The sequence below is a fragment of the Diadema antillarum genome, unplaced genomic scaffold, assembly GCF_040938485.1.
Source record: "Diadema antillarum isolate AM-2024a unplaced genomic scaffold, OU_Dant_1.0 seq00000760_RagTag, whole genome shotgun sequence".
NCBI lineage: Eukaryota > Metazoa > Echinodermata > Echinoidea > Diadematoida > Diadematidae > Diadema > Diadema antillarum.
In genome coordinates, this window is record NW_027271651.1 from 238,236 (window position 1) to 264,395 (window position 26,160).

General features: G+C 38.0%; 1 protein-coding gene across 1 annotated transcript; it reads left to right on the plus strand.

Annotated features, from left to right (window-relative positions):
* The first annotated feature begins 4,400 nt into the window (after positions 1–4,400).
* Positions 4,401–13,370, plus strand: LOC139738634 (uncharacterized). The gene is made up of 9 exons (XM_071649250.1): positions 4,401–4,513; positions 4,879–4,979; positions 5,953–6,142; positions 7,114–7,187; positions 7,834–8,065; positions 8,610–8,653; positions 9,471–9,612; positions 10,131–10,183; positions 12,604–13,370. The coding sequence occupies exons 1-9, from the start codon at positions 4,401–4,403 to the stop codon at positions 13,368–13,370; spliced, it is 1,716 nt and encodes a 571-aa protein (XP_071505351.1).
* The last annotated feature ends 12,790 nt before the right edge of the window (positions 13,371–26,160 follow it).

Here is a 26,160-nt window from a genome sequence, read left to right on the forward strand (position 1 = left end):
GCAAGAGACCAGAAGCCTAGTCAGCAAAGCTCTTAAAAAGTGGTATTCATGTCCATTGTTCAGTGTCATTGTAAGAACACACTCACATATACACATCATTAATTTTGTTCCTGCTGTGTGCGGAAAAAATTTGACCGAAATCTGGAACCTAACTTTATATAATATTTCATATAACAATGTTCATGGTTTTAAAGAAAAAAAGGAAAGAAAGAGAGGTAAAGGAAAAGTTTCGGCTCGATGTGGGCGCTAATATCATTGCTTAAACGAAGTGAGAAAAAACCGTGTGAGTGAGGTCTATACCCGGATTTCGCAACATTAGTTTCTCATCGAGAGTGTAGCGTGAGAGTAAACCATGCATGTTCGGTGTATCAGCTTGTCGATAACATTATTTGTCGCAAATGTAGCTTGATATAGTGGCAGCATGATTCTTGAAGGTATTCGTATGAATGTACCTTGAGTGTCTCATTCTCTTGAAAGTCATTAAACAGTAATCGATCAGCTGTTATATTATAGACGTTGTATTTTCATCGAGCCAATATATCAAAGGCTCGAGTTGTAAAACTATCAGCCAAATAACAAACTTTGTTTGTTTGTTTGTTTTCATTTCCCATTTGTAAGACAAGATGGCTGGATTGCCCTGACTCAGCTAGCTGCACTATCATAGTGCTGCTGGTCTACCATGGGGTCCAAACTTTGGGCTGACTACTTCACCGGGTGAAGCATTACCCTACTCTTTGCGATGAACGAATGAAACGGGATCTTTTCCGTGCGTATGTGAGTTGTCAAAAGTTTTAATTATGCGCTATATATCTTAGAAGATCATTTATGGAAGACTTACAGGATTATGTTGAAGGGTTCTCACAATAGAAACTTCTGTAGATGATGAAGTGTCAACTGCTCATTTATTTCTATTAATTCAAGTGAATGATTTAGAGACTCGTATGAATAATGAAAGCGCCCCACATGTACACATCAGTATTACATGCACGACCATAAGCTATGCATTCACAGCGATTACTTCACTAAATGTTCTCCCAGCGCACTGATATGAGCTTTTTAAGAAGTGGCAGCTATATGATGACTGATAGAAGAATCGACTGCTCATTTCTACTTACTATATTATAGAAAACTAAATTTATCATAGGCACGTAAGTAATGAAAGTAATCTATATTTGTATGCGTGTATGTATGTTTATCATTAGTACCTCGTGAACATAAGCCATGTACAACAGAGCGGTCTATTGTGTTATATACCGAGGAGAAAACTAAACTCAAACTATTGTCTCTCTATCTCTCTCTGCACAAGTATATTGGTGAAGGGTCAAGGGGGTACTATCTTATCGCACAAACGAAACAACATGTCTGAGTTGGCCATCAAATGGTATGCAAGCTGGTTCACTGATATAAAGATGACGATTATTTTGTTGATTTCGCTCAAATTTTCATTCGTCCATTGCTTTCGTGCCATCGATTTGATTGACAAAGCTCTCATACGGACTTATTTTCTCCTTCAGTAATATACGTCTAGCAGGATGCGTACTCTGTTCGAAAATAGAGCTATGATAATCATGTCATGTCATTTACTTTTTTGTTCTTGAAGTTATATCATAAGTCGTATTCTTTACATGCATTTCTCACTTCAAGGTGCTAGTCCAGCACAAGGCAAAGCACCGGTCTATCAAAATTAATCATTTTAAATCTTCTTCTGTTTTTTTTCTTCTCTCAGTTTAAGTGAGCAGAGAAACTGTTTGTCGGGTATAGATTGTATCCAGTTGTTGTTATTATTGTTGTTGTTGTTGTTGTTGTTATCATTATTGTTGGTGATGATGTTGTTATGGTGTTGGTGTTGTTGTTGTTGGTGTTATTACTACTACTACTACTATTACTGCTGCTGCTGCACAATTAGCATCACCATTATTGTTATTGTTGTCTATCTTAAAGAGCGCGGTTTGATACGTGTACATGTATATGAAGAGAATAGGAATTCTTGCTCTGGCAAATACCATAGTCCGGCTGCAGAAAAAAAGGAAACAAAAGGAATTAAAACTTGTCATCTTCAGGCACACCTAATATAGTCGTGGTTTCTGGGGGTAAAATCGTTTTCTAGTGGACACACTTTCAAAGATTAGCTATAGTGAGGGCTTGCGGTGTTGATCAAATCGATAGTTATTATGCATATGCCACTGTCCTGGCTGATGGAATGAATGAAACAATTGAAAAAAAAAATAGAGAGAGCCAAAATGGTAGAAGAAAAATACATAACAGCGCCGTTATGATTTTTTTTTTTTTTTGCCGTTTTCGAAGGAAATGTGTACGAATGTGGTGAACATTGCTTTCATTATGCTGTAATTGCTTTCAGCGTTTTCATTTTACTTTATTTCATATTTCACTGTATTCTTTTTTTTATATTCCATACATATCACTGCGGTAATGTGAGACAGTGTTGCCTGTCGATGAACTCCAGACAACTTTAGTGATGCCAGAACCACAAAAGACAAGTGATTTATTGATTTTTACCAAAATACGTTGAACATGATAGTTTAAGTTTTCATGTAATCCTGTGTTAATCTGTACCTTCTTGCGGGGATATGATTGTTTGCTAAAGATACTGATGTTTGCTGGGCTGGCTATAATCCATGACGATGGCTATGTTCATCTAATAGTGGTTTTTTTTTTCAGTTAAATGCCAAAATTGTCAACAACATCGTAAGGTTTCTGATGAAGTTTGAAACAGCATGACTCAAATAAGAGGCAAGTACATATTAATATAATGGTCGTTGTTTACTACTTGTTTTTGTTTTCCAGCACGGTTCATTGCTAGGGTTTTTCATGACAAAGCTGCAACGTGAGGGCGCTGTATATAAGTAATTCAGTCTATCGCCGAAACGAGTAAATGAGCGATGTTATAATGCAATTTATTATTTCCACTGGTATTATGCACCTCATGCGCTGTCGCACCATTTCGATTAATCACCACAACTTGTAATCGGTATAGTTCTGGGAACGGGGAGTAAGCACCCCCCGTAATCTTCAGAGCCTTCTTCTTCTTCTTCTTCTTCTACTTGCTTGGACGAACTACGAGGGGTCGGCGTCATTCTTCCTTTTTCTGGTGTGGGTACTCATATGCGGTAGTGGACCACCAGGTCTGTACAATGCAATGCTATTTTTTGTTAAGTGAAGTGGGAACGTTTACTTACGAACATGCCGAAAGCAATATTTATGTAAACTAATATATAACGCGGATATTCGTCGTTGTTATGTACTAACATACTGTTTCTGCACTCCAAGCTTCCATTAATTTCTTTCTATCACTTTACGCCTCCTCAGAGCTTAGAAATTTGAGTACAGCGAGAACCGAGCATTATGATAATCAAGATTGAATACCTGACTGACAATCGCCAGAAATTGATTACACTTAGGTTTACTTGAGAAACTAAATTGTATTTAGTAAAACAACAAGATTGATAACTAAAATCAGCCGAAATAATAGAAAATCTTTGGAGATATTTTGGAAAAGAAAAAAGTCAAATAATACAGAAAGGAAGAAACCAACAGATTACCACCATATGTTCATCGCTTTGTGGCTTAATCCTACAACTGAGTCAACGTCACACAGCCTCGTCAAGAGATTCTCAGAGATAAAGTCAAGAAGTGTTGTTTGAATTAGAAAAGAGGTTAACGACAATAAAACATTAACGATAACGCAGTTCCCCGCTTTTCGATACCACAATGCAGAACAAGGATATCAAGTCTCGAATTTACACTGTGCTGGAATGCGGAAACGCAAAACTACGAAACGCGGTGATGCTCACAGCAACACAGAACAATAAAACCTGCTACGTCGTCATCAAACACGAAGAGATATTGTGAAGAACAGCTAGAATGATTTCCTCATGAGGCAGTCCGCTAGGTTGGTGCTGCTGTCGCTCCGACGGAAGGATTTTCCAAGAGTGATATAGAATGTGGCTGACCAATCAAAAGCACTCGACAAGGAAATACGAAGCTTGCAAAGGAGCGATGAATGGCTACGGCGAAGAGTAACTGAAGACGACAAAATATCGCTACATTATAATTCTGACGAAGCAGAAAGCAACACTCAAACTACCGTAAATTGGATTTATGTGATAATTACCGAAACGTTTTATTCAAGGCGACGGAAACCGACAAATATTTGTTGATCGAAACAGGATGAGAAAAGATCAGTGAGATACAGGATAAGCAGACAGGATTCGTGAAGCCGTGATCAGACGTCGCCCGTCGACAGACACGAAATGCGAGAAGAAGTGGAAATACAGCATTGATCCGTCGTCGGAGTCTAGAGATTGGCTTGTCGAGAAGCCGCCATTGATCCCGTTTTTTTTTTTTCGCGGGGACTGCGAGCTGACAGAAAACCGACAGAAATGAAGGAGACGGCTCTTGCCGAGAGTCTGTGGAATAAACTGTTCCTACTGAATGTTCTGCTGATGTCCCCTCATCCCTGCGTCGCGGATTCGAGCGAAGCAGACACAATCGCGTGAGTATGATCTGAAGAAAAGCAGATTTCTCACAAAATTTCACACGTTAACAAACAATGACGGTTGCCGACGGTGACACGATGAACCTGGATCAAATCACTAAACTCCGAAATTTCGACATTGTCATGTTAAGTAGTCCAAGGCGGACGCGGCATGCATATCAAAAGAAAGCAAGAGATTATTAAGCGGAAGGGTGAAGATATGAGGTATAAGCTTTCTTCAATATGTCTGCTCTCCTGTCCGCCCATTGTACAGAGGGTAGACGAATTGAAGAAAAACTCATACCTCATATCTTAACCCCTCTGCTTGTTGTAATCTCTTGCTTTCATTTAAATCTTTTCTCGTTTGTTTTTTGCTTCAGAAGTATGTACACGCTTCCTGGTTCCGTCGTTAGGTCTGACGCCCAGCTCGAAGGATGTCACTGTAACTGTACTTCTAACGATGATCGCAACATGGTCAGTATAGGTGAGTTGATTATTGAAATCACACATAGGCCTCACTAATAACCTTGTAATCAGATTCTCAATTAATGATATGCGTCATAAAAAGGGAATCTGCAAGAGCTTCAGTCGGCCGCGATTTAATTAAATTAAATCAAATTAGATTAAATTAAGTTAAATTAAATCAAATGTAATTCAATTTAATTTAATTCAATTTGATTTAATCCAATTCAATTTAATCTAATTTGATTTGATTTATTTTCCATATCCAAAAAATACAAAATTATTACACAGTAACAATGACGATTTGTACAAGCGGCTTGCTTGCAGGCATGTCCATTTACATTTACATTTACATTGACAGTCATGCCGTGTTTCTCTACTTTTGTGTTTGTGGGGTTTTTTTTTGTGTGTGTGTTTGTTTGTTCTGTCCTGACTGTCCTGCTTTGAATTACTACACATTGTTATATTAAGAATGTCTAAGTGTTTTGGTCTATTGCATGAGTTGCTAATACTGCTTTCAAGTGAACCCCATTGTCTTTTTTTTTTTCCAGAACATGACTGTAACAACTTTGGTTTAAAACTAATACTATCAATTCGATATTTACCCTTTATTTATCATGTTTACATCTTACAGTCAATCAATGTGTAATTAAGATGGTGTGTAATTTTCTTATAGTATTTCTATATGCTAAGGAAGAAAGATAGAAATGAATTGATTTGAATTGAATTATCTTCACGCCTTATATGTGATATCACACAATGAATGGAAACAGTTTGTGACAAACACAAACGTCTGCAAATCTAAAAACTGTGTAAAATAATGTGTTGCCAGTGAGTTAGTACTGTTAGCAACAAAGCATTCCCTAATTCTTTCTTCAGATACCGAGCGTTCAATCTTTATTTGAATATGACAAACACTGCTTGCGATGAAAGTGATGTGTTACAAAGCAGCAGGCTAACTGTTGGAGCGGTTTTTTTCTCCCACCTTTTTCCAGGGTTCTTCCCCTGCGAGTCGGTTGACTGCATCAGCTGCGCACCGACCCTTTACGACGTGTGCGTGGCCGTGTTCAGCGACAACGATGGTAACCAAGACTTCGGAATGTATGTGTGCATCACCGACCAGGATCAAGGCAGTGCCACTTGCCTCTACAACGTGATGGTCCCGTACTTCAGCTGCGAAGCATTGTGAGTAGTAGACGGGACATTCGACTTCGTTCAACTTCATTTCACTCCATGCTGTTCATAAAGTTTGACATATTAATTATCAGCCGAAGTTACAAACGTGTCACGGGATGATGCATAAGGAATGATTATTCGTAACAAAGGTGGTTCCTGGCGGCTAGGAAGCTTGCCATATGATTGCTGGATACTGTTATAATGATACATGGATTTACTTATTTTGATAGTCCCTTGGAGGAAATCGGTACACTTAAATCTTTAAAAGAAGAGTCCATTGCAGGAAAAGCCAACCAATGAAGATCTTAGCACATGTAGAAAAACAGTCAGTTTGTCCTTATGCAGTGCAAATATTCTCACATTATCGTTATTGAATACTACAATGCAATTTAATAAGAGACATATAACTTGTCATTAGATCATCCTAAAGGTTTTTATTGAGTTTCCGTCGCGTACTTCATTAATTCACTCTTCTTTGCACATTTCTGTCTTTTGTTATATGGCGCATTCAAGTCATTTAAAACTTTTGAAGAAGGTGACTGGTGACAGACATGATGCAAAATGTTTAGAAAGAACGGTGGTGTTTGCTTAAAAAGTAATGGGGAAACAAATACTATTTTCTCCGTACACTTGTGTGTAGGAGGAATTCAAGAGGATCATTCAAGTCAGTTCATAGTGCTTATACACAAAAACAAAGATCATATTATGGGTAATATTCGTTATTCCAAAGATTATTAAATCCGAAAATTGAATCAGATTTGTTTATACAGGTTCGTTATTCCAAAACATACAAATGCCGTATACCTAGACGTTCGATGATCATCGAACATCGAAAATGAAATAAGGTTTACTAATCCGAACATAACATGTCCGATGTTCATTATTCCCAAAGTTCGTTATTCCGACGAACTTTTTTTTTCCAGGAGCAACGAACCATCGGAATTTATTTAATGTCGTGTTCTTACTCCTCTATATCGCAGGGGGGCGCTACACATAAATTGTCAATACGATCGTGGAGACGAGGAGTCGACGTGCCTCTTCAAAGCACCCTCACGTAAGGTCCAAGTCTAGGGAAAGTTACCTCTCTGATTTCGTATCAGGGCAATTACCCTCCAAGGACTTCTACCCCCGGCTAAACAGGCCTACTGGTTAGCGATAAGGTTAACGTAAAGATTAGGGTTGGGTTTAGGGTTTGAGTCTGGGTTGGGGTTGGGATTAGATTCAAGATTAGGGTTAGAGTCAGGGGAAGGGTCTGGGACAATTGCCCGGGAGGGGGGGGGGGGCCCTAGACCCTTGGCATTTATCGTGCTAAATATCACAATTTTTCAGGAATTAAGTGCTACCATCTAATTAACAAAGAATATATTCGAAAAATTAATGAAAGTCGTCTTTACTAAGTGGTCGATACTATGGTACATAATAGCAACTGCGCATGTGTACATATAAATTGTGTTTATCATAGTGTATATTCACGTACACACACACACACGCGCGCGCGCGCGCGCGCGCACATCTATCTATCTATTTATCTAAATAAATCCACATAATATCATGACAGATATTAATTTGACAGGTATCTAGCCAACCATTTCAACCATCCACTCAACTCAATTATCAAATGTACCGAGCACTTTATTGAGTGCCATAGTAACGACATACAAAAACTGCATGGCTTGCTCTCTGTCCAAATCTTTCCGAAGAGCCCATCGAAGATGGCTGCTACCCGATAGCGAGCTCAGGCTCGGACGATTCCCGCGTGTTCTGCGAGAGGGCAGATCGTTGCGAATGCCTACCAGACATCGGCACCCCAAACTCCAAGATGTGTTTGCAGCGTTCTTCTACCAGTGACCCCTGGGGGACCTGTGGATGTGACGTCACAAGTGGAACTGATATGCCTGTTTGCGGAGAGTGCGGGGAATGCCCCCTCAACGGGTGAGGAATAAGAATTTGTTATCTTCCCCCACAATACTAATAAGAAAGTCTCACATATCATGCACTGATCGTTCTAGCATAGCCCCCAAAATATCAGTCTTTTCATATGAGATAGTCATTCCAAGCTGCGTCTTTAACTGGAAAAATCATTGTTGCTGTATACCGAGAGATTAACTGCAACAACAATCGAAATTCTTATATGTATATTGAATTTGTGGAACAACCCTCACATGTTCATCTCAGCTGTGTCTTTTTTAATTGACATAAAAATGTATGAGATGATACCATGCGCGAAACTTTTCCTACAATCGCGACATCATATTTCTCTTACGGATTTGCAACATAACAAGTATCTGCTTTAACCGGTTGTTCTGTGATGACTAGCATTTTAGCAACGCTACAAAAGTACCACTCAAGTACATGTATATGTGCATCTATTGTGCCCAGAGTCTTTCTATGAGCTGTCATAATATGTGATAATCGAAATTTGCTCCTACAACAATGTAAATGTAACTATCATTGTACTTGCTGTCTTGCTATTCAGGGCACAAGGGAGCGGAGATTCGTACTCGGACTACGACGGACACGGTAACTTTTGTGGAATTCATTATACTCTTTCTTTCTTTCTTTTTTCACTATTGCAGAGATCTATCGAAGAGAGTGTCTTGTGGCTATTGTAATCTTAGTTGTATACCCTGTACACACGTAGTGTGAACAGCGACAACCGAAAAAAAAAATATTTTTCATCATTGCCTCGCGAGTCTTACATTAATGTGCAAATCTTTACCAAAATGTTTTTTTTTATTTACATGAAATTGATACGATAAACTGATAAAGCTGTCTCCTTCGTGTCAAATAATTGCAGTCTTCTTTAAGCCTAGTAACGATGACTCTTTGCTAATAATAATAATAATAATAACAATAATAATAATAATAATAATAACAATAATAATAATAATAGTAATAATGATAATAACAATAATAATAATAATGATAATAATAATGATAATAATACTAATAATAAGGTCTTATCTATCCAGGGTAGCTTCTTCAGTGTTGCCACTGCTCTACCAGAGGGCCCTGCCATTATTATTACCCTAGCGTTGTCGATACCCATTTGTACACCTGGGTAGAGAGGGACATAGTGGGTAAAAACATCTTGTCCAAGGACGTAAGCACTGGGCGTGGCGCGGGATCCGAACTCGGGTCCTCTGATCGGGAGTCGGGAGTCTTATCCACTATGCCACAGCGCTCCCACATAACTTTACTGAGAAATGGATTGTAATCATGGTAATTGCCGAATTACTGACGAAGAACAATATATATATATATTAACGGAAAAACAAGCTGTGAAAAAGTTGTTAGTGGATGACATATTGTTGTATTTTTCCCCTGGCTGGGGAAGGAGATGATACCGGTGTCTCTGACACATCAACTCAAAACTCAGCGAAGATCGCAGGGATCGTGGTGCCCATCGTCGCGATCATCATCATCGCAATCGTTGTCGGCATCGTCTACATGGCAAAGAAACGGAAGCTGCCTGATTGGTGAGGATTTCAACTTCAATCGAAAAAAAAAATCAACAGTCGAAATCTTTTATGATGTTTCCTAGAGCATAGCTTTCACACAGTTTTCACTTTTACAAACAGGTATATATATTTCAATCATACAGACAGTATACACAGGTAAAGTTTTAATGACGTTGTCATCAACCTTGTCAGGTTCCTCAGCAAAACGAAAAAGATATTGAGTAACAATTTTGACGTGATTTTGGGATTTCACCTGTGTCTTTGCTCCAAAACTGAAGATACTTTAGGCGTTAGTAGATTCAGGTTAGAACATTAAGAAATCAAAATCTGCAAGCAATAATCATGTTGAATTGCTTACAACTTGTAGAAATGTTCCTTAACAATAAATATTCAAGTGTACATCATTCCTTTGCTATGTTCAGATTATCGTTGTAGAATATTTCAGTTAAAATCATCACAAATGCTGACATGATTGCATCTCTGAAGAACTCATTTGTCAGGCAAAATCCTTCATAATTTACGTTATCGTTTCCCAGGATGCAAAGGTTACCGGACTGTCTTCCACTGAAGTCATCAAGATCAATGTCAGGTAATGGAACTTTGTCCTTACACTTAGCCAAATTTAGATCTTACCGTTTCAACAAGTTTCAATAAGACATGGCCAAGGGCAAAGGCATGTGGGTTAACAACTGGCAAAACACAATTGTCATCCTCGTTGTCTTTCTTTTAACATTATTGCTAACAAAAACAATCCAACGCAGTGGCGGATCCAGAGGGGGGGGGGGGGGCGCACCGGGCATCCTCCCTTTATTGTTTTGTTTGTTAAAACAAAAGAAACAAAAAGAAAAAAATGGGGGTAGTGAGTGCTCCCTCCCCCCCCCCCCCTTTAACTTTGTAAAGGCGCCTCCCCTTTACGGAATTCCTGGATCCGTCCCTTAAGCGTGTATTTTAGGCGAGACGGTTGCGGGACCACTCCTGGATGGCAAGTCATACTTTGTCAAAGTATTCAGGAATGCATGTTTTTTTTTTTTTTGTTTTTTTTTTTGGGGGGGGGGGCGAGCTTCGAGGCTTTATAATTATTATTCCCTCCACTATTGAATAAAAGGAAACTTCCAATGATTCAAGGCAAGAGAAAGAGTCCACACACGTAATTTTGTCGGGAGAAAAATCTTAACTGACCTGCTTCGTTAACAGAATGTAGTTCCTCTTGTCATGCTTAACTATAATATGTCTGTCTTTCCTCTATAGTTTCCACAATGTTTGTAGTTTCGCAGGACCTTTTAATCAGTTAGTGTGTGTAAACATTTTCGCAGTTAGTTACGTAATATAGAACAAGACTCAGCAACCATATTTGGCTTCAAAACTTCCAGCCTCGACAAATTACGATAGTTCAAGTTCAAGTTCAAGTTCATATTTATTCGTTTTTTCCACAATACATAACACAAACATAAATCTCACTTTCTTAAGTGACAAAATCAATGCATACAATTGTACAGAGAAAACAACAATAATAGCACAAAAAAAACTAACAGTATCGATACATTGCAATAGTTGCTAAGACAACGAAAGTGAAATAGTTTTCAATATAATTATGCGCTGTGTGAAAAAAACGGAGGGACCCACTAAAAAGACAGAGCTTGTAGAGTGTGGGCCCCTCGTTATTAGAAGTCCGATGTAAAAATTGAATTGAAAACAGCAAAAAATCCGCACAAAAAGTTCGTCACAAAAAAAGTTTGGCAGCCCACTAAGAGACAGACGAACAAACAGTTATACATAGAACAACTACAAACAGAGTAATGAACATGCAACAGGACTGGGACAGCAATAAGACTACTTGTAGGAAGAAAAACAAGAAAAAAAAACTGACATGACGACACAAGAGGAAACAAAACTATAGCATGACAAAGAGGTAACAAAATAGACAGGAATATGCAACACAGATGACGATCCTCGGGGGTTTGAGGAAGAAAGAGAAGAAGAAAAAAGAATATAGAAAAAAAAAACCCTGCAACTGCGAAGTATAGGTTAACGAAAATCTTATACTCAAGGCTTGAGCAATAGTTACAATAATAAAGAGAACGGCAATGCCGATATTGCGGATGAGTAGCTAAGTAAGCCTATAAACTAATCTGACTCTGCGAGTCGTCATTATAAGATTGTAAAAGAAAAGACTTTAATCTCCTTTTAAATGAGTATATAGATGGAGCAGATTTTAAATCATGGTTCAGGGAATTCCAATAATTTGGTCCAGTGTAAATAAGTGTATTCTTTGCTAAAATCGTTCGAAGAAGTGGTAAATGAAACTCGTTAGAACGTCGGGTGGGGTAATTATGGAAGGATTGATTTTTTTGAAACATAAAATCAAAGATAGGTGGGAGTAAATTGTTATCATACATATACATAAATTGACCTAAGTTAAATAAGAATAATTCGTTTATTTTCAATAGCTTATAACAGTCAAACAATGCATTTGTATGTGAACGTGTAGGAGAATTAGAAATGATACGGAGGGCTTTCTTTTGCAATAATAACACTCTATTCAGCAGTGTCTGATGAGTATTGCCCCAAGCTAAAATTCCATAATTAAGGTAAGGGAGTATCAAAGAGGAGTATAACACCAGTAGGGTCTTTTCAGGAATATAAAATTTCAGTCTATTCATAACACCTATATTGCGAGAAATAATTTTGCAGATATGATCTATATGTATTTTCCAAGAAAGTTTATTATCTACAAAATACAATGGTTTCAGAATCCAGTGGACAAAGCGTGAATGCCTGAACCAGGGAAACTGTAAGGATGATAGCAGCTGGGCTATATGAACGCTATTAATAACAATAACCTTCAGTTTCATTATATAACGATATATCTTTTTTACCATATGACGTAGTGAGAATGGCACATGAAGTCAAAGTAATGTCAAACGCATTTGCTATATATATACTTTGCAATGAATTAAACGCTCTCTATCTCTCTCCATCTTTCCCCTCCCCCTCTCCTACCCCCCCCCTCCTCCATCCCCTCTCTTGTCGGCACGTCGGAAGACATGCCCATTAAACGTAGCACGAGCTCTCCCGAGACGGAGAATCCCTACCAAATCGACTCGGACAATGACCGGCATGTGTACGCCGGTGTCCCCAGCTCCAGCAGCGTGAAGCGGCAAGAGGAGGACGGACCGCTGACGAACGCACGGGAGGACACCTCGGGATACCTCTGGTACCAGGGAAAGGGTCCATCTCAGGAAGAGGATCAATCTGAGCAGAACAAAGTAGATCCCGGAGACGGTCTCTTGTACTATGAACTTGAGCCATCGGCATCGGAATCGATGAAACAGAACGCTGCACCCTCTAATGGCACAGAGACACCTGAATACTTGGAATTCGAGGGGGAGGGAGTGGGAACACCAGAAGCTGTATCCGACATGGGAATCAAGACAAATACCGAGGGGGCGGGGGAAAGGGTTACTGGCAATGTCGTACTCGACGATCAGGTCGAGTACGGAAAGCTCGATCGTAGCCAAAACAGATCGGAGCGTGAGAAGGGTGGCGATACTAATAAACCGAGTGAAGAGGAGTATGGCCATCTTGCCCCGAACACATCTTACGAGACACTGAATCACTCTCAAGCTAAATCACCTGGAGTGGCAGATTTACACTCAGGCGAAGAATACGGCCAACTCCAACCAAATGAGCCTCAGGAGAGAACAGCGCCACCTTTAGACGCAGTTGAGCCGGATGATATGCCACCCAGTAGCGAAGAGGTCTATGGCAGTTTATAAGTGAAAATCATAGAGAGAGAAAAAGACTGTTTTATCGCAAAAAGCACTATATTCTTCCTTGGTAAACATGGTAAAAGGGAATTTCATTCTACGTTTCAGGAGCATATGACAGAGAAAATTACAGAGAAAGAGAGAGAGAGAGAGAGAGAAGAGAGAGGGAGAGTATAATACTTGAATGAATACTGAACAAAGCTATGTATTAACGCTGGTGTGATATTTTCTAAATATAAAAAAGAAATTACCATATGAACACAGATTTCAAAATTAATGAAGCTTAATTACGTAGTAGCAACAACAGTACATGTATTTGTAAAGCTAAAATTTGAGGTCAACCGATAAAAGCGATTTTCTTTTAGCCATGATTTTGTTTGTTTGTTTGTTGTTTGTTTGTTTGTTTGTTTGTTTTTCAGGACAGTTGAGTTTTGAGAGGTGTGTAGGTACTACAAGCCAGTCCGGAGTTAGCTCATGGGCACATTCGTACGAATGACCTTTCTTTTTTTCTCAGTCGGTAAGGCTGCGTTCACATAGAAGTATACGGTATTCGGTATTCGCTATTCGCTATTCGCTATTCGGGCACCCAGTACATCATCACCCGCACCGTCAACTCACCATCCCATGCAGTGAGGATTTCTTCCTCCTACATCCAAGCAAATCTTATTAACAATTTCTAAACTGCATCAGAATGTCAGTCTACATGCTTATTTTTGCTAAAGGGCAAATCAAGATCAAAATTGTCATTATTTCATAAACGAGAGACGGTATACGCTGCAAGAAAATCGAACAATCTCAATTCCCACTTTGCTATACTTTTGCAGCTATTCGGTACTTTCGAATAGTGTCCTCTTATGTGAACCGGTGTGAGGAAATCCTATCGTTCGATTCAAGCTATTCGCGTGCCCTCGAAAACGAGCCCCGAATACCCGAATAGTATACTTCTATGTGAACGCAGCCTTAGGGGCACTGCACTCGTTTTCACAGCGACAAAATGCATTAAAGCTTTACGTAACAATACATGGGATTCATCAATCCTGTTCAAACAAAGAATGAACTTGTGTAGACCAGATGACCAGAATGATACGTCAATTAACACTTGGGAAAGCATCCATTTCATTATTTTGCATTGCTTGTATTTAACAATCTCTTTCTATTGATATCACCAAATACCACTTGTGCTGTCAGGTGGATGTGCTGGCAAGCAGCACTATAAGGATTACATGAATAAGCATCACATCATAGATGCTTATCCCATGTGAATCTAAAAACCAACATGCCTGTTGGTACGAATGACCTTTTTTTCGGATCATGCGCAAAGTGGAACTCCGAACTGACTTCAAATACAATTAACGTTGTCGTCAATGCAGTTCTCCTTGGGGTGAATGAAAGTGTGATTCTCACCTACAATGTTGATGACTATACTCCTTGTTATGTATATATAAATGTACACTTATAGTACACGTGAAGTTTGACGAGTTTGACCGCAAAACAACTTAACTCCAGTCGTGTTAATTTGAGATATTTGCGATCAAAGCTGCTAAAAGAACAAAGAAAATAATCGGGTAATATGACATGTCTTTAATCATAACTTCAGGAACACAACCTGCTCTACAACAATACAAATTTAATATTAATATAGAATATCAATTGCCAAGATAAGGTACTGTAGGTGAGGTGTCGCCGGAAAGGTTTTATTGTGCTCTATCTGATGATGGACCTACTTTAAAATGTTTAAAAATGGCACTTACCTCATTTTGCGATTAAACTTTTGACATGTATATATGATATACGTTTGTGTATGTGTGTGTGTGCGTACAACAAATGCCATCTGTGTACTTTTTGCATGGAGGTATCATGCTTTGCATAGTTGTTTACTTGAACATTCAAGTAGAATTATATAAGTGTACTCCTTGACAGGAGGTATTATGTTGCGTGTATGACGTGAAGCTGGCTTGGCCACGTACGTGATCTTCCTTTGTCACGAAGCTGTATATATGTATATATGTATATATATATATATATATATATATATATATATATATATATGTATGTATATATGTATATATGTATATATATATAATTATATATATATACACAATATTTCATTGGTATATGTGAATATCTATACTTGTGTTTTACCTAAATATTCAAGTAGAATGATTCAAGTGCACTCCTTGACAGGGGGTATTATGTTGCGTGTATGTATATGTATGTATATCAGTTGGCTTGGCCACGTACGTGATCATCCTTCGTCATGACTATGTAATTATAATATATATATATATATATATATATATATATATATATATATATATATATATATGTATATATATAGTATTGCCAAATGTGAATATCTGTACATGTGTTTAATGAACATTGAAGTACAATCATTAAAGTGTGCTCCTTGACAAGAGCTATTCTGTTTCGTACATTGATTTTGTTTATTCAAACATTCAAGTGGAATGTAAAGCAACAAAGAGATCGAAATAAAGCAAAAATTTGCAAGACAAAAAAAAATGTACTGTAGATCTCTTAGGTGGTAGCATCATGCAGGACTGACAGAAAACAGGGGCTGCAGGAACGTTGCTTTATCTTATCACTAACTTTCTCAAGATTTTGGCAGTTTGGCCTTTCTCCAGAGATCTGTTTCACAAAGATTCAAATCTTCATTAGCTTAGATATACACAGACATCACGTAATCTTTTTCAAATACGAATACATCTAAGCCCATTATACTAACGTTATGAAAGATTCGAAATTCTAGAAATCCATCATAACTCCCTCAAATCAACCATAAGTTCATAAATCAGTCACTATTTTACAGTTAATTATATTTCGCTGCGTTATCAGTTAAAATTGATAATAAGTCTCTTCATAAGAAACAAAACAGAGACGTATAGTCGACTGAAAGTTATAATTGATTCTAAGTGGACCAGAGTTATTATTGATTTAGGATTAATCATAAGTCTATCTTGATAAATCGGGCTCGAAGAGTATACATTATAAAGCAAAACAAGCAATTCAGAATCGGACATTATCAACAAACAGTATAATATGAGTGTATACATAATAAATAAATTACATAAATATATAAATACATAGGAAGTATGCATGTAGCAATGTAAAGTGATGAAGAGGTGGAACTTTTGAGAGCGATATGCTTTGAAGTGGATGCTGCATTCGAATGAAGTCTGTGGTTTTTTTTTTGTGTGTGTCGATTGAAATGTTCAACTTATATTTTTTTTTTCGTCGAGTTGTTTTTATTGCAAATAATTGAAATATTGTCCTTCAACGACTTGAATAAAAGCCGATTATTCAATGTGTAAGTTATAGACATAACAGATATAAACATTTGGACATTCATACTCGGATGGGATAGTTGAAAACCTCTCTTTCTCCCCCTCCCCCTCTTTTATCTCGTCTTGGTAAGTTGAGAATCCTACACGAGGTATGTAATCACACTTGCTACACTCTGTCTTACCTTAAATTCGAGACAAAACATGAAATGTCTTCATTTATAGCCTGTACATGAAACATCGATTATTGGTCAATGCTGACCCAAAACCCTTCCTTAAATCATGGACCTACTACGCATGGACATTCATCATATCCTTAATTAATGCATGCCTCTGTCTATGTCAAAAGTGTCACAAAGGCATTTTGAACATTCTTCCCTGCTTTGATCTTATGAACTCCGCCGCCAGCAAGCCAGGGCAAAACACAACGCAGCTTTGAAAAATCTATTAACTAAATGCGCAGAAGATAACAACTGTCTTAAATCAAGGAAAATGCATGTGCAGTTGTGGTATGTATTGGTATATGACCGCTCAGACATTGTCATTAGCGAAATGCAGGTACTTTTGACGAGATAGCTAAGTTTTTAGCTAATTGATCATGATTTGTCATATCATTTTCCACCTTTTCCGCACATTTTTCCAGAGTAAAAGCAGATAGCAGGGGAAGAGGATGTCTGTCTTACTATTAGACAAAGGCATATAATATGTGTGAGCGCTAGCGAGCGAATCAGTAATTTCCAATCCAATGAAACGAGATCAGTCATGTTCTGAGGTTTGCTGCTTCTCATCATTGGCGTTTATTCACAGAGGGTTCAGTCTGAAAAGGCGCATCAGCCATTTTTATAAGACCAGAATTAGGGAAACAATTCTTTTGTCAGTGACGATGCATGATTATGCAATCATCCTTTTTGAGACACCTGTATACTCATTTAGATGCGCATAGTCAGGTGGCGGCGGATCTCGTACTTCAAAGTGGCAGGTTTCGTTGAAAGTCCATTCGTTAGTAGGTCCATGCTTAAATGAAGACGATAAGTAATATTGTCTTGTAAGAGTTTACTGCGTCTTTGTTATAGCGAGATCGAAAGTTTTCGACGCAAACTCTTACAAGTGTACTAATTGTCTCCAGTTAAAGGTAGGGGATACCTTTTACAGAACTCCCAAAATGCAGCAAAGCATTAAATATGAACCTCAGGGGACTTGTTTAGGCCACTGCTTAGAAATTTGGAAGTCAACAGTTATCTACAATTTGAATAATGCACAAAACTCAACTACTCAGTAGTTCTGTGTGTCAGCCACACTTAAGCCTTTTTGTTGCAGTCTTCTGTATTTTTTATCTATAAACACAAATCTAAAAGTATAAGAGCTGATTTAATAACATATAGAGTGTGTGGCAAGAATGTATATAGAAATGTTTGTAAGTTTTGATGAACTTTCTTCACAAAATATACATGATGGACACACAATAGTCATGCAGTGCATGGGTCTGCAAAGGTAGCCTAGTAATGTACTGGAATTTACGGTGAGCCCCGAAAACAATTCAATTCAAAATCTAACGGTCAATAAAAATGTACTAAATGTTACCTTCCACTTTCAATACTTTATGGGAGTTTCTAAAATGATACTCTCTTCAACATACCACTGTGTTTATACAACTCTTCATTTAAGGCATGCAAATGGGATTCCCTACCTTTAAGGTGGGGTTTCGGGTAAGAATTGACCGACAGCTAGGATACGGAAGCAAGCAGACAAATGCTGAAAACAAAATCCAATGGCTGTTTGCTTTCATTGTCTTTAATTAAGTATGTAGTTTTGGTTTTCGTTGACTGACAGTGACGCCGATCAAACAGACAAATAAATGCTGAAACCAAAACTAGTCTCTAATGTGTATGTGAGACGGAATTTGTCGTCAATCAGTGAGTAAAGTTACCAACAAAAAGAAATTAAAAGAACTGAAAATGTGCAAGAGAAATGACACTAATCAGTGATAATAGTTCTTGTGGTTTTGTTGCTGTTTCACAAGTCTATCTCAGGGGCGGATCCAGGAATTCTGTAAAGGGGGGGGGGGCGCAACTAATATTTCTGGTGCCACTTCCTGGTTTCATTTCATTTTTTTCTTTTTATTTCTTTTGTTTTTAACGATAAATAAAGGGGGGCGTGCGCCTCTTGCGCCCCCCCTCTGGATCGGCCACTTTATCTAAACCTTTTCCTAACCATAGAATTTAACTCTCATCAAACAAGATTATTGTCTTCGAGATTTCATTTTTGCATGTCATAATTGATATTTGCATGACAAGCTTTCTTCGTTCTTCAGAATAATGAATAGGAATTCAATACACGTGACACAAGTAGACTCGGGAATAGACGATAAACCTGGTAATCTGGCTTGTGGGACGTGATTATCAAGCTTGGTCAGCATTGGCCGAACACCTCTTTTCCCTTCCATGGCCTCTTCTTTAAAATCCTATGTAATACTTCCACTTCCCTGGTACTACATTTAAATGTACAAATGGAGTTTGTGGCAATGACAGCACTTAAATCCCTGCATTTATCATTCTTTGTCTTTGTGCTTTGGAAATTAGTATTCAATTAGTATTTGATTGAATGCAGAAATCAATTAATCAATCAATCAAACGAACGATCAAACAAACAGACAGACAGAGTAAAGTTCTCTTGCCCTCTCGAAAACGTTGCACTTTTTGTCTCCTTACTGCGAGAGGCTTGGTCATAACCTGTCGTCCGAGCGGCATCCGCGAAACTATTAATGTAATAGATAGAAAGAGGAAACCCATGCAATGGATGCACCAGGAAAAATATTGTTTTCGTGTTACTTAAACATTAATGATTTCTCTGTACATGGACGTCAGGGACACATTTCCGACGCATGGTTTTCGACTTCTAAAAGGAGGTGCTGTCTCCGTAAGCGGAAAACCGTGTGTCTAGAAGGAACCTGATGGAAGAAGATGAGGGAAAAACCTAAACATGGCTGGAACTGAGGGCTGGTGTCAAACTATCACGCCTGCTTTCTGACAAATGTGGGTGTCATATTTTTCCTCATACAATTCTTCCACATAGGTTTACGTATTCATGAAAAAAAAAAGCAGACAAGGAGGGCAATGATGGTGATAATGTAAATCGTTTTTCTTAGCATCATGAAGTCTCAATCATAATCATCACTACCAACAAAAGTTACGCTAACCCGTTGAGGACGGACTGATTTCGCTACAACACGCATTTCCCATATAGACACTTCCCCAGGACTCGTGCTAAACTGGTTAACATCAACATCATCACCACCACCACATTGTCATCATCATCATCGCTATTGTTGCCATGACAATCGTAAATGATTAAAAAATAAAATAAAATAAAATAAAATAAGTAATCCAGAAGCAACACGCCCTGAAATATAAATACCAGTGCTACAGCAGATAATAATTATTGCTACTGTTGTCACAGTGTAACATAATAGAAGTGCCTTTCTTGAACAATTTGTCAGCTAAAAGGAGTGTTATAAGCTCCTTCCGTTGTAAATGCATCTGTATTTGATAAAGACTGTTTTGTATTACGTATTTTGTATCCTGAACATATTTAACAAAAAGATTGTTCACATGTTACACATACTGTAAAAAGCTTATGAGGCCAAAAATGAGATAACAAGAGACAGAAAGTGAAAGAATTAATCACAGGTTGTTTAGGAAACTGGGACCACAACCGAAAAATTACGACATGAATCCCTGGGGTCTATTTCGTGATTGCGTGGGACTTGTTAACCTTTGCTCTGTTATTTTTTCCCCAACACTGTTCTATGAGCTACATTTTCTTTGTTGATTGTTCTGAACAAAATAATGTATACATTACCGTTCACACAAGCCGAATTGATACTATATCCTCCTGCAGTTAGTTTAGCATATAGGTTGTGTAACCATGAAAGTTGCACGTACACCGCTGTATTGCTATCAACAATGTTTCCACACAACTCGTCGCTTTTCTTTATTTTGGGGTGATCTATTTTTAATTACAGACGATGAAAAACAAAGCTCCGGACTAGAATTAATGCTTACTCTTAATCAATGAATGACAATGTTGACATCATTAATCGATTTTTATCAGTGCAATGGTGAAAACTGTCAGAAATAATCTCGATCATATGAGGGACAGTAAGGGAAGAATAAAGCGTAAAAGGATAATAAAAGGATAAAAAAGAAGCCATTTCAAGTAGTTACATGTCATTTTATTATTGAACCACAGTGATCTTCTGTTCAAAACAGCCATAGTGAAAGAGAATTGTGATAAAGGTTCCGTAGGATTAGTTTTAACATTCGAGACTTTTTATACTTCACGAAGTATTTCAAAGTTGTTTAAATCACATGTAATCACAGATAAGGCCAACTGCAGATTTCTGCCTTTATCGGAAACATTCCCAAAAATGTCTGACGGTCTTTTCGTCTCATTATGTCACCATTTCAGTGCATACATTATATATCTCATTCCAAATGTATATAAATAAATAAATAAATAAATAGATAAATATATATATATATATATATATATATATATATATATATATATATATATTTATATGGTATCAACTGATGGGTCCGGACAATCATTAAAACAGTCAAACATTTCCTGTCAGCATAGTAGGACTTCATCACAATAAGCAGGTTAATAAAAACAAGACTATCTCAGTTATCCTACAAAATCGCTACTGACGTAAACGAGTGAACACTGTTGTCTATTTATTACTTGAAAAATTTCAAAAAGATATTTCCAAAATTACATCCAACATTGATCTTATCACCTCCCCTTCTTTTGACAGCATGGGTTTATGCTGCAAAGTCAACCAATCAAATCAGAACAAGACGCGATGTCTGTTTTTTGATCTTCCTCCTCCCTCCCTTCCTTCTCTCCACCGCTCAGCTCTTCATCCATCCTCTCGAATTACAACGCTCCTGTAAGCGATATCAGTATTTAAAGCCGCCCTGTTCGTGATAAAGTCAGCCGCAATGATAATGCAAAGTGCTATTATTTTATCACCGATTTATGTTATTTATATTTCAATCTGAACTTTTCCCCTATGCACTTATTTCTTATCCCATTTAACATATTCCTCATGAGTTGCATTTCAACAATTGGTGACGCAATAGTTAACTACTGCCTGGCTGAAAAAATATAATGTATTAAATATTGCACAGATTCTCGTAGACATCTTCCCTTGTGTGGGTTTAGAGTTGTTTTAGTACATGTAGATTGTCTTCTTTCCGAATTGATATGAAAATGTGAATTTTCATAAGCTTTTCATATACTTTGTGACACACAAGTTCAATTAACATTGTACAACAAAGTGTAACTACGTTTCCGATTGTGGCTTGCACAGAGGTTACATGGAAAAACGTCCGTGCCTACACACCTACGCGAAGGCAAATCGAATACACACGCACGAGCATTCATGGTCTATCTAATGGCTCTCTCTTTCCTTCACTTGATGAGGTATGCTCTTCTTTTTTCACAAAGATTAAGGCTCTTCTTCAACATATTCTTTTTTCAAACATTTTATACGCCAGACAAAACATTATTTGTGGACTCAAATTTATGGTGCACTATAAAATAAGAACAGGAAGTGAAAACGTATGACAGTCTCTGCATAATTCCACCGTAAAAAGAAGTTTTCTATTTTGATGGTCTGTTGAGAATATCGCATATCTGTGTATATTGTGTAGGCTTGCGATACGCACTGTGATGTAGAATTTTCTGTTAGTTTGAGAAGGATTTTAACATACTAATACAAAAGGGGCAAGTCTGTAATCTTGAGTGAGTAAACAAACCGAGGCAAACAGAAAAAAAAATGTAATAGCATCAGTAAGTGTTTGTATAAATTATCTATACCCTGTTGAGGAACACTTCGTGGTAAGATGGAGTAGTGTTGTTTTAACGTTTTCCAGACCCGTAATTCTTAACGAATTTTAGCCAATGCCATTTGGAGTTTCGTGTACATGTATTTACAACCGAAAATAAACACAGAACTAACAATGGGATATAGTTCCGTGGTTGTGCAGATTTCTTTAAAAATAATTGCGTTTGGTCGTTCATTAAATAATATAGGCAATTTAATATTGATTTCCGTCAAAGATATTCTGGAGAACCGGAAGCTTCTCAAAAGTTCCCTCAGCTTGCTTTTTTTCCTGGCAGTATTTCAAGTGAAAATACCGTTCGTATAAACTAAAAGCATGGGCCTTACTCGCCCCCAAATGCTCTTGTGTCATATAAGTAATCACTCATTGAAAGTTTTTAGACTACACCTGAAAATGCGTGGGTAGATGAGGATATTGATAGAGATTATACTTCCTTTACAAGTTTGTTTTCAGCAAGCAAATAAGGGAGAAATTATCGAATTCTGGCTGCTGCGCGGGGCTCCACTTTCCGCACTATTTTCTTTTCTCCTCGTGAAATACAATCATAGTCAATTCGTGAATCCAAACATTCACTCGCAATCGACGAGTTTTCTGCCGAGCGTCAACAACAGACTTATAATCGGCTGTCTATTAAAAGTATCAATGACATGAAAGTTGCTTTGCAATCACTTTCTACTCAATAAGAAGATAACGGACAAGCCTTTATGCTTTTTTTTTCTCTCCATCTATTCGATACAGGCACTGCAAGTACCAGGGTCAGGGTCGTCTGGTTGATTTCCTGGCCGTTTTGTGGGGATTAGCAAAGCAAAGGACAACCGTCATGTGCATGCTATTCGTGCCAAGCGCAGTAAACTCCCATAATTCCCACACATCTGCCATCGGTGCTCACGACCTTCACGTTTAAGTCTACTGGATAACGGTGAAAAGGGTTACACGACACGCAAACGCATCCGTGGGACTAGCAAGTCATTGCCGCTGTCAGATTAAGGTGGGAGAGGTACAATACCGCCCCTGCAGAGGACAGATTAGCTAAGGTTGTGACACATTTCTCGATCAATATCTTCTGCGCTATTAGTATTCGTGTCCCGTTTGACAATAGAGTCTCGGTCAGAGTCGCAAAACCAGGCAAAGGAAGTGCCTTCTTTCGATCAAAGTTCAGAGTAGGGGGTGAGAACCACGAAATAAAATACAATCAGGTGGTCGAACAATTTCTGTAAGGTTAAAGGTGTACTAATTCTCAAATTGACTGTATTGAATAAAAGTAAGTTCAAATAAGCAGGCAGAATTAAGTCAAAATCTTAAAAAGATAATGCAGAGTTTTAAGTTCGGATGTTTTCACTGAACGGAGATATCATTTGAAACGAAAATCAGGATTAGATGAAGACTAGGTAATATAATGCTGCATCCTTACAACTAATCTGCCTAGTGATTGCAAACAAAAGTTCACTAATTTTCTTTTTTATTACAAAAAAACAAACAAAGAAGAAGTTCAAACATTTCATCGTCAAATCAAAACAAATAAGCATCAAGTTATCATGTAATTGTAATGATTTAGCTATAGCGATCTAAGTCAATATGAGATTGCTAAATTACTTTTGATATTTGAAAAAAAAATATATGATTTTATGTTTTTATAAACACACCTGTGGCAAAGTATTCGAGGCTATGGCATCACCGCCATGCCTGCAAAGGTATTGCGGCTATAGGCCTATTACTGTTTACTGCTTTCTTTCCAAATAGGGCAAAAGTCGCCAGAGAACTTAAAATAAACGATGCAACGATGATTTCTTCTCTCTCTCTCTCTCTCTCTCTCTCTCTCTCTCTCTCTTACAGTGCCAAAATGTAGAACGGTCTTCCAGACAATACAGTTTCCAGACAATGAATTAAAACAAAACGCATCTATGTTTGAAAAGACGATGAATATATTATACAGTAATCTTCTGCATTGAACATGTTGAAGATTGTATGTTATCCTTTTTTTTTTTTTTTTTTTTTTGGGGGGGGGGAGGGGTCGTTGCGTAACCTGAATTCATAATTGGTTTAATTTTCTTTGGTTTTTATTACGTGATTCTGTATGGTTTGATTTTGCCTTTTTGTCTGCTGAACAATTTACATAGTGGTGTATGTGTGTGTGTGTGTGTGTGTGTGTGTGTGTGTGTGTGTGTGTGTGTTTGTCAATGTGTGATTTTTAAACTATACACGGTCTCACAGAAGAACAGCCATTAGCTGAAGGAAGTGAACGCTGGTGAAATGAAATGAAATAAACTCAACTCAACCCAACAAACAGCATGATCAAGAGAGAAAGAACGATTCTCAGATACAAATCACGCTCTCCCTAAGCTCATGGAGAAGACACACAGCCCCTCCCCCCCCCCCACACACACACACAAACACACAAACAGACAAATTTCCAGCATCAAGGTTGTTGGGATTTCATTATATTAGGTGAAGTATCATAAGTTTGTGTTATAACATAAAATCCAAGGGATATACTAGTATGTGTTCGATGACGAATAACCAGTGTGATTATGATCCAATTATGGGAAATATAGATCTACAGCAGGCCTACTCACTCACGCTAGCGTACGCGCGCGCGCACACACACACACACACTCACTCAGTTTATCATATTCTGTAATATTCGAATTTTGTTCAATATCATCATCGTGTTCACAATGAGACAAACATACAACTATTGTATGTATATCATACAAACAAACAAAAAGGTTTGTACAAAAACGTACGAATATGTATGCAACAGTCTTACAACACAAAATCAGACGTAAGCCTTACAATGCAAAATTCATCTTAATCACTCACACACACATACACACGCACACACTCAAACTAACGACAAGAGTCTTGACCAAGACTACCACATCTAGTCATCACTCTGTTTCTCAAACGCTCATGGGAAGGCAGTATGTCGTCAGCCAGATAGCGAACACACCACCATAGCTGATCACTTCCGCAGAGAGGTTCCTGAACCGACTCATCGGGTGCTCTGTTTGCTGACACAACTGACAGAAATATGGACCCGCTGTGGGAACAACACGACAATAGGTTATAGATCATGATGCAGGGGGGAAGCTTCACCATTGTGGTCAATATTCATGGACGCACAAATTGATAGAGTCATTATACATTATGCTTGTAATGTTGTACATAGAGATCACATGAACATGAAATACAGAAAATGTTATGAGGAAGGCAACTATCAGACTTCCTATATACGCTGTCCAAATTACCACGTAACAATTCATAACGCTTGTAAACACCAGGACCACAAAATACTTTTCGTCTTTGTTTTCATCGTTAACAGGGGCGGATGCAGGAATTTCGGAAAGGGGGGGGGGCGCAAAATAAGAAAAAACTAAAAAAAAAAGGGGGGCGCGCGCCTGTTGCACCCCCAAATAGATTCGCCACTGGTTAATGATGTCGGAAGTTTTGTAAGTGGCTACAAACTATTCTTCTCACCATCTAACCGACCTTACTATTTCTGTGAGTTTCCGAAGGTGTAGAGGCTCTATAGTTTTACTTTGTCTTTGAACATTACGCCCATGAAATGATCGGATTGGTCGAAAGACT

Excerpts from the sequence above, each read along its gene's own strand:
- LOC139738634 (XM_071649250.1), top strand. The coding sequence starts at position 4,401 with ATGAAGGAGACGGCTCTTGCCGAGAGTCTGTGGAATAAACTGTTCCTA. Across the intron at positions 4,980-5,952 it reads TCGCAACATGGTCAGTATAG|GGTTCTTCCCCTGCGAGTCG; the intron begins GTGAGTTGATTA and ends ACCTTTTTCCAG. Across the intron at positions 8,066-8,609 it reads GGGGAATGCCCCCTCAACGG|GGCACAAGGGAGCGGAGATT; the intron begins GTGAGGAATAAG and ends CTTGCTATTCAG.